Source organism: Salmo salar, chromosome ssa02 (genome assembly GCF_905237065.1).
Source record: "Salmo salar chromosome ssa02, Ssal_v3.1, whole genome shotgun sequence".
Taxonomy (NCBI): Eukaryota; Metazoa; Chordata; class Actinopteri; order Salmoniformes; family Salmonidae; genus Salmo; species Salmo salar.
In genome coordinates this window covers 79,273,197-79,283,201 of record NC_059443.1, presented here as the reverse complement: position 1 = coordinate 79,283,201, position 10,005 = coordinate 79,273,197, and the positions used below count along the sequence as shown (strand labels likewise).

The following is a 10,005-nucleotide window of genomic DNA, read 5'->3' as shown; positions in this document are numbered from 1 at the left end:
TTTTTCCTTTCAGCCCAAACCAGTCGAGCGCAGCAGAGTATCACAGATGCGACGAGAATTCAAAAAAGATCACCGCGAATCCAACACTGCTTTGTTATGAAGTTGTATGCGATATTTTACCTGGTACTTTATTTTTGAAGTCGTACTTCGGTTGTCACATTGTTCACATTTTAATGTACACTATTCGTAACGAAGTTGAGTCCGTGGCCTGAGGAAAACGACATGTCTACAAAGAAACTGGCGAAGTAAGTAACGTTAGCTAGCTTTCTAGCTAGAGTATATCTAGACAGCCATACTAGCCGAGAAACAATGTAATTCAAATGCCGACTTGCCATGATTCTCAAATGGTTTTTAGCGCTCCCATGAACATAAAAGTACAACGAGTAATGTTCACAGTGGCAGGGGGTGACAAAACTGAAGGGATGATGTCTTCCCTAACAAAACAGACAATTAGGGTTCGTGAGGAAACGCAGCCAGTCATCAACTGGACAGAAGAAACCACTAACATCTAGTAAGTCTTTTAAAACGCCCTACATTTTTGGTTTTCTGCTTGAATCAATGACATCTCGTTCAACTTCCATAACTTTTGACTTTCTACTTTCCAGATCAAATATTTCCATATCTGATTGTCATTGACTTCGAATCCACGTGCTGGAGAGAGAGGAACAGCTATGGGCAGGAGATTAGTAAGTGTACAGTACTTTGACAATATTTGTGGTAATATCATACCTACATACTGTAACCATTGCACTTTTTTTGTCCCCCTCCCCTCTCCTCTCTCCCCCTTGCCTCCCCCCATCTAGTTGAGTTTCCTGCAGTTCTCCTGAATACCGCTACAGGCGAGGTGGAGTCAGAGTTCCATACGTACGTTCAGCCGCAGGAGCACCCCATACTGTCTGACTTCTGCACTGAGCTCACTGGAATCACACAGGTATTCACACTGTCTGACTTCTGCACCCAGCTCACTGGAATCACACAGGTATTCACACTGTCTGACTTCTGCACCCAGCTCACTGGAATCACACAGGTATTCACACTGTCTGACTTCTGCACCCAGCTCACTGGAATCACACAGGTATTCACACTGTCTGACTTCTGCACCCAGCTCACTGGAATCACACAGGTATTCACACGGTCTGACTTCTGCACCCAGCTCACTGGAATCACACAGGTATTCACACGGTCTGACTTCTGCACCCAGCTCACTGGAATCACACAGGTATTCACACTGTCTGACTTCTGCACCCAGCTCACTGGAATCACACAGGTATTCACACTGTCTGACTTCTGCACCCAGCTCACTGGAATCACACAGGTATTCACACTGTCTGACTTCTGCACCCAGCTCACTGGAATCACACAGGTATTCACACTGTCTGACTTCTGCACCCAGCTCACTGGAATCACACAGGTATTCACACTGTCTGACTTCTGCACCCAGCTCACTGGAATCACACAGGTATTCACACTGTCTGACTTCTGCACCCAGCTCACTGGAATCACACAGGTATTCACACTGTCTGACTTCTGCACCCAGCTCACTGGAACCACACAGGTATTCACACTGTCTGACTTCTGCACCCAGCTCACTGGAATCACACAGGTATTCACACTGTCTGACTTCTGCACCCAGCTCACTGGAACCACACAGGTATTTACACTGTCTGACTTCTGCACCCAGCTCACTGGAACCACATGTCTGTCCCGGTTCTCTCTCACACACACACACTTTGTTATTCATTTTGTTTACAGCAACAGGTGGAGGCCGGGGTTCCCCTTCACATCTGTCTGTCCCGGTTCTCTCGGTGGCTGCAGACTCTGGAGCACCAGAGGGGTGTGGTCTTCCCCAGGGACCAGAGGGCTCCAGTCGCAGAGCAGCGCCCCTGTGCCTTCGTCACCTGGTCAGGTATAGTAGCTTAGGATAGGAACGGTTACCCGGGTCACCTTCAAATGAGACCAAATGTTTTGATACGGAAATCAGAAATTCTTATTTCCCTCCCTTTCTCTGTAGGCCCAGGACTCATATCTGACTATATACTGCCTTTCTCTGTGGGCCCAGGACTCATATCTGACTATATACTGCCTTTCTCTGTGGGCCCAGGACTCATATCTGACTATATACTGCCTTTCTCTGTGGGCCCAGGACTTATATCTGACTATATACTGCCTTTCTCTGTGGGCCCAGGACTCATATCTGACTATATACTGCCTTTCTCTGTGGGCCCAGGACTCATATCTGACTATATACTGCCTTTCTCTGTGGGCCCAGGACTCATATCTGACTATATACTGTCTTTCTCTGTGGGCCCAGGACTCATATCTGACTATATACTGCCTTTCTCTGTGGGCCCAGGACTCATATCTGACTATAAACTGCCTTTCTCTGTAGGCCCAGGACTCATATCTGACTATATACTGCCTTTCTCTGTGGGCCCAGGACTCATATCTGACTATATACTGCCTTTCTCTGTGGGCCCAGGACTCATATCTGACTATATATTGCCTTTCTCTGTGGGCCCAGGACTCATATCTGACTATATACTGCCTTTCTCTGTAGGCCCAGGACTCATATCTGACTATATACTGCCTTTCTCTGTGGGCCCAGGACTCATATCTGACTATATACTGCCTTTCTCTGTGGGCCCAGGACTCATATCTGACTATATACTGCCTTTCTCTGTGGGCCCAGGACTCATATCTGACTATATATTGCCTTTCAGTGGATTCTTTAAGGTTTAGAGGAAATAAGGATATTTTCACACTTTTGTACAGTCTCAAACATTTAATGGGAATAAGCTTGTTCAACTTGATTATCTGTGTCCTATTGTTTCAGACTGGGACCTGGGGGTGTGTCTGCTGTATGAGTGTAAACGGAAGCAGCTCCACAAACCTGCTGTTCTGAACAGCTGGATAGACCTGAGAGCTACGTACAGAGTAGGTGGTTGTGTGTGTGTGTGTGTGTGTGTGTGTGTGTGTGTGTGTGTGTGTGTGTGTGTGTGTGTGTTACTCTTAACCCAGTCTAACTCATGTCTCTTTCTCAGCTGTTCTACAACAGAAAACCAAAAGGACTGAATGGAGCTTTACAGGATCTAGGGATACAGTTCTCTGGACGGGAGCACTCAGGTACACACAGACCAAAGACATCTCTCTGTCATTTATAGTGCCTGAGCTTCTCTGGACAGGAGCACTCAGGTACACACAGACCAAAAACATCTCTCTATCATTTATAGTGCCTGAGCTTCTCTGGACGGGAGCACTCAGGTACACACAGACCAAAAACATCTCTCTGTCATTTATAGTGCCTGAGCTTCTCTGGACGGGAGCACTCAGGTACACACAGACCAAAAACATCTCTCTATCATTTATAGTGCCTGAGCTTCTCTGGACGGGAGCACTCAGGTACACACAGACCAAAAACATCTCTCTATCATTTATAGTGCCTGAGCTTCTCTGGACAGGAGCACTCAGGTACACACAGACCAAAAACATCTCTCTATCATTTATAGTGCCTGAGCTTCTCTGGACGGGAGCACTCAGGTACACACAGACCAAAGACATCTCTCTATCATTTATAGTGCCTGAGCTTCTCTGGACAGGAGCACTCAGGTACACACAGACCAAAGACATCTCTCTATCATTTATAGTGCCTGAGCTTCTCTGGACGGGAGCACTCAGGTACACACAGACCAAAAACATCTCTCTATCATTTATAGTGCCTGAGCTTCTCTGGACGGGAGCACTCAGGTACACACAGACCAAAGACATCTCTCTATCATTTATAGTGCCTGAGCTTCTCTGGACGGGAGCACTCAGGTACACACAGACCAAAAACATCTCTCTATCATTTATAGTGCCTGAGCTTCTCTGGACGGGAGCACTCAGGTACACACAGACCAAAAACATCTCTCTATCATTTATAGTGCCTGAGCTTCTCTGGACGGGAGCACTCAGGTACACACAGACCAAAAACATCTCTCTATCATTTATAGTGCCTGAGCTTCTCTGGACGGGAGCACTCAGGTACACACAGACCAAAAACATCTCTCTATCATTTATAGTGCCTGAGCTTCTCTGGACGGGAGCACTCAGGTACACACAGACCAAAAACATCTCTCTATCATTTATAGTGCCTGAGCTTCTCTGGACAGGAGCACTCAGGTACACACAGACCAAAAACATCTCTCTATCATTTATAGTGCCTGAGCTTCTCTGGACGGGAGCACTCAGGTACACACAGACCAAAAACATCTCTCTATCATTTATAGTGCCTGAGCTTCTCTGGACAGGAGCACTCAGGTACACACAGACCAAAAACATCTCTCTATCATTTATAGTGCCTGAGCTTCTCTGGACGGGAGCACTCAGGTACACACAGACCAAAAACATCTCTCTATCATTTATAGTGCCTGAGCTTCTCTGGACAGGAGCACTCAGGTACACACAGACCAAAAACATCTCTATCATTTATAGTGCCTGAGCTTCTCTGGACAGGAGCACTCAGGTACACACAGACCAAAAACATCTCTCTATCATTTATAGTGCCTGAGCTTCTCTGGACAGGAGCACTCAGGTACACACAGACCAAAAACATCTCTCTATCATTTATAGTGCCTGAGCTTCTCTGGACAGGAGCACTCAGGTACACACAGACCAAAAACATCTCTCTATCATTTATAGTGCTGAGAGATTAACAGAAATGTGTTTATTTAAAAAAAAATTTAACAACTCATTGACTGACATCGGTTAAATTATTTAAATTCCATTTAGGTCTTTTTTTCTTCTTCTGTGAGCTCAATGTGTAGTTTCTCTAGAGATGCATCAGATCCAGCCTGAACTGTGAGATGTTGTAGTTTCCAACAGGCCAATATTCCACATAGTTTAGCGCATAAAATGTGGTAATTAACTACAATAACCATAATCCATTGCTCGTCTACTTGTCCGGTCTGTTTTATGTTATGCCTGCTACGGAAGAGGCTGAAGAGAGCAGCTGTTGCTTCATGAGGTAGCTCTCTACCTGAAAATGCATGCTCTAAGTGATTGATAGTTGGTAATCAGCAGTCAGAAAAGTATGCCTTATTTACTTTGAAGAACTACAAAATACTGATTTCTGTCAGACAGCAGCTCTACAGAGATCAACCAAATGTTATATACACAACAACTGAAATATTTTATTAGAGTAAAGTGAATAAATGGTTAATTGGTGATGAGCAGTGAGGGGCCATCATGGGACTTTTAGTAATAGTTGGATTCTGTGTTACAGCATTCATCCCACATAATCGAAAACCTGGATTATTTTTTAAATGATCGAATTGAAACTGAACCGTCCTCAAAAAAAAGCACTAATTGCTCAGCACAAGTGGCTGGCTAGCTAGCTATTAGCATTCTCTGCACTAGTGGCAGGCTAGCTAAGTATTAGCATCCTTAGCACTAGTGGCTGGCTAGCTAAGTATTAGCATTCTCTGCACTAGTCATTTAATAACATTAGGATCGAAACATACACACAAGACTCCAGTCATCATTGTCAGTTACTGGGAATAATATACATATTGTTTGATGGTCTGGACGAAGCCCATAACAGTTACAATGAATAACATTCATATAAAACAATGTGAATATTTCTCTTCAGCATTTTTGATAATCTAGACATAGTTTATAGTACATAGAAAACAGTTTTTGTTGAATGTTATTTGCAGGCCTGGATGACGCCCGCAACACGGCCCACCTGGCCTGGAGGATGATGAGGGATGGCTGTGTGATGAAGATTACGCGCAGTCTGGAGAGGGTGAGTGGCTTCCTGACGAACCCCCACTACTACACCCCCAGTACTAACGACCCCACCGTGCTGACGACCCCTGGACTACTGTACTACGCCCCTAAAGACTCACCCAGGGGCGACCTACATCGAACCCTTGGATTTCTGTCAACGCCCCAGAATACCCACTCCTCCTCCCGTAAAGACTCACGCGCGTAGGTGACTCTTCCCCCGTTCCATACACACCTGGGTTGTATTCATTAGTGTAAACCGTAGCGAAACATTTTGCCATGTAAAACGTTTTGCAATGAAAACGAGTTTCTTACTGGAGTTCAGGAAGCCACTCCTTGTTTCGGGTCTGTTTTCTTCTGTTTGGTTTCTAGTGAATATGACTCAGTCTCCTCTGTTTACTGGACTGACTATCAATAAAGTTTGTAAAAAAAATGTTTTGATTTGAGGCCTCCCGAGTGGCGCAGCGTTCTAAGGCACTGCATCTCAGTGCTAGAGGGGTCACGACAGACCCTGATTCGATCCCGGGCTGTTTCACAACCGGCTGTGATCGGGAGTCCCATATGGCAGCGCACAATTGGCCCAGTGTCGTCCGGGTTACGAGAGGGTTTGGCCGGGGGGGCTTTACTTGGCTCATCGCGCTCTTGTGGTGGGTCGGGCGCCTGCAGGCTGACCTCGGTCATCAGTTGATGCGGCTGGCTTCCGGGTTAAGAGGGCGGGTGTTAAGGAGCGAGGTTTGGCGGGTCATGTTTCGGAGGACGCATGACTCGACCTTTGCCTCCTGAGCCTGTTTGGGAGGCGCAACGATGAGACAAGATTGTAATTGGGGAGAAAAGGGGGAAAAAATAATTATAATGTATTGATTTATTTTATTTGTTTACCTCTTAGGCACCTTTGAAGACCAAACCCCTGTTTGGAAATGGGAACGTGCCAGGGAATGCTTGTCCTAGCAACAAGGGGGATAACAACACCACTATCAAAAAAACCTCCAAGACGGCAGAGAGCGGCGACCATCTTGAAAATCAACCCAACAGCAAGCCAGTTAGCAACACAGACGTTGTTGAAACACGACCCAAGCCTTCAGACAACATGGTTCCCAACACAGAGGTGAACTACAACTTAACCGCTGAACCTGTTCAGTATCAGAGTATTGTTTCACCAAAGACCCTTCTAAATGGTCTGACCACTCCAATGTGTGGTGGTAGTAGTAATAGCAGCAGAACAGTTAGAATAGGAACAATACGGTCCGTCTCCTCTCCTATGACTTTCAATATCCCCTCTCCTCATCACTACATCAACAGCCTCGTTCTGGTCTCCACCACTATGAATTGCATTACCCATCTACCCCAGCCAGACCCGACCCTTGACCCAGAAACAGGAAGTATGGAGGAGGACTTGCCCATCTTGGTGGAAACGGAGTCGTGCGGTTCATATGACGACGTGGTGTTGGAGGAAGACTGGGATGTCATGGTTAGTGACGAGGCTTCTGTTTCTGATGTGTACACAGAGAACGAGAGGTTTGAGGTGGATGATACCTCTGTCTATGGGAAGACCTTGCTGTGTCCAAGCCCAGTACATTCAAATCCTGGTAGAGGTCCAACCAACAGTAGGCCTAGTTCCAATACCACCAACACGCCCTGCCAACATCTGACCAGCCTGGTACACAAGACCGATACTAGAACGTCCTCCAGGAACTTGGTGTCTTTGAAGGCTGAGACAACAAGGACCTACAACACCTCTGCACCCAATAGTCTGTCCCCTTCCTCTTTTGTCAAACCCAGACCTGTTACCCCTGGCTCAAACCTCTCAGATACACGGTCAAGACTGAACACGGAAACGTCAAAAAACTCCTTTGTGATTGTCAAGAACGGATCGAGAATATCCTCCAGTTCTACAAAAGCTGAGACAACGAGGATATTCAGCACCTCTGGGTCCAATAGTTCATGCAGTTTCTCCTTTGCCAAACCCAGACCTGTTACCCATGATTCCAACCGCTCAGCTACACGGTCAAGACCGCAAACGGCAACATCAAAGAACTCCTTTGTGATCTACAAGGACAAGCCAAGAGCCTCAAATACCTCTTCTACATCCAGTATTTCTATCACATCCAATACCTCGACAGCATCCAATCATTCCTTTGTCAAACCCAGACCAGGCCTCCAGAACTCCAACCTCCATGCTACACTGTCAAGATCGCTCACAACAAAAAACCCTGGTAACTCCTTCACATCCATGTCCTCTACTACAAACCTTCCCAATCCTTCCTTCACTAGACCCAAACCAGTTACCACCAGCAGTGATTCTAACCTCTCTGTTTCACACACACAGACATCAAACGGCTCTGCATCCAATCTTTCATTTGCCAGGCCCAGACCTGTCATCCATAACCCTAACCCTTCGACTTCACGTTCAAGTCTGCACGCAGAGACGCCAAACTCATCTTTCATGATCCACAAGTACTCTTGCCTCTCCTCTGTCTCTCGTCCTTCTGTCGGTGGATCGTCCTCCATCCTCTCCTCGTCCGTTAACCGGTCCTCGTTCCTGCCGAACCGCAGCACCAAGATCACGGCCCCGCTGTGTGACTGTGGGCGGCGAGCCAAGCGTCTAACGGTGTGTAACGGCGGTCCGAACCAAGGCCGAGCGTTCTACTGCTGTGCGGTGCGTAAACACGGCCCTGGGGGACCAGGAAGGGATGTGAGTTATTTAAGTGGGAGTCTGCTCTCCTCCAGGCTAAATCACCAGCCTCCGCTGCCGCCTCAATCGCTCTGTGTTTTGGTCTCAACTCCAGTGTTGTTCGTCCCCCTGTCATCATCTAGGATGAGATATCAATTAGCTTGAGGTCATAGGGAGACTCTCAAAAGCATTTCCTTCTCATCCAATGGGTTTGTGAGGCGGCGAGGAGAGGACACGAGGAATCAAGGAAATGCAATTGAGATTCTCCTCACAAAGGTCTCATATTTTAAACTGTACTTTATGAAAATATGTATGATGCGTGTTTTGAGTATATGATTTATGTCCACATACTAAATCTGGTGCATTCATTGACCAATATCCTGTACAGTTTCTAAATGGAATTGATCCTCATAATGTGAGATGACATGACGTCATGATGAAATGTAAAATACTTTTTAGGTCGGTATAGTCATTAATAAAATATGTCATGAATTTTATTACATGGGTTCTATTGTTGTAAATATAACAGTTGAGGTCGGACCAAAATGGAAATTATAAATGTTTTGTGTTCTGACATGAGGTTGGAATTGCACATATTGCAAATTGTCCCTCTTGGCGCCCTGTACTAGAGCCACCAATATTTTACATGCGCAAAAATAGTGGAATCGGCGGTAAGCCTTCAAAATTAACTGTGAATAATGAGTGAGAAAGTTAGTGGGTCAAAGATCATACCGCTGAAGACATGCTAGCCTCTCCTGTTATTGTAATGGTGAGAGGTTAGCATGTCTTGGGGGTATGATATATACTGCTCCAAAAAATAAAGGGAACACTTAAACAACACATCCTAGATCTGAATGAAATAAATAATCTTATTAAATACTTTTTTCTTTACATAGTTAAATGTGCTGACAACAAAATCACACAAAAATAATCAATGGAAATCCAATTTATCAACCCATGGAGGTCTGGATTTGGAGTCACACTCAAAATTAAAGTGGAAAACCACACTACAGGCTGATCCAACTTTGATGTAATGTCCTTAAAACAAGTCAAAATGAGGCTCAGTAGTGTGTGTGGCCTCCACGTGCCTGTATGACCTCCCTACAACGCCTGGGCATGCTCCTGATGAGGTGGCGGATGGTCTCCTGAGGGATCTCCTCCCAGACCTGGACTAAAGCATCCGCCAACTCCTGGACAGTCTGTGGTGCAACGTGGCGTTGGTGGATGGAGCGAGACATGATGTCACAGATGTGCTCAATTGGATTCAGGTCTGGGGAACGGGCGGGCCAGTCTATAGCATCAATGCCTTCCTCTTGCAGGAACTGCTGACACACTCCAGCCACATGAGGTCTAGAATTGTCTTGCATTAGGAGGAACCCAGGGTCAACTGCACCAGCATATGGTCTCACAAGGGGTCTGAGGATCTCATCTCGGTACCTAATGGCAGTCAGGCTACCTCTGGCGAGCACATGGAGGGCTGTGTGGCCCCCCAAAGAAATGCCACCCCACACCATGACTGACCCACCGCCAAACCGGTCATGCTGGAGGATGTTGCAGGCAGCAGAACGTTC

The 10,005-nt window shown here is 46.2% G+C and overlaps 1 protein-coding gene across 1 annotated transcript; it reads left to right on the top strand.

The window, feature by feature from the left end:
* Positions 1-8: 8 nt before the first annotated feature.
* On the top strand, positions 9-8,931 carry eri2 (ERI1 exoribonuclease family member 2). Its single transcript, XM_045710649.1, has 9 exons — positions 9-245; positions 447-511; positions 606-686; positions 804-931; positions 1,753-1,906; positions 2,834-2,934; positions 3,042-3,123; positions 5,694-5,782; positions 6,650-8,931. The coding sequence occupies exons 1-9, from the start codon at positions 223-225 to the stop codon at positions 8,597-8,599; spliced, it is 2,673 nt and encodes an 890-aa protein (XP_045566605.1). The 5' UTR covers positions 9-222; the 3' UTR covers positions 8,600-8,931.
* The last annotated feature ends 1,074 nt before the right edge of the window (positions 8,932-10,005 follow it).

What these genes read in the sequence shown, in the direction of transcription:
- eri2 (XM_045710649.1), top strand. Translation starts at nt 223, where the DNA reads ATGTCTACAAAGAAACTGGCGAA. An exon ending in CAGCTATGGGCAGGAGATTA is followed by an intron (nt 687 to 803) that starts GTAAGTGTACAG and finishes CCCCCCATCTAG; the next exon opens with TTGAGTTTCCTGCAGTTCTC. An exon ending in ACCTGAGAGCTACGTACAGA is followed by an intron (nt 2,935 to 3,041) that starts GTAGGTGGTTGT and finishes TCTCTTTCTCAG; the next exon opens with CTGTTCTACAACAGAAAACC.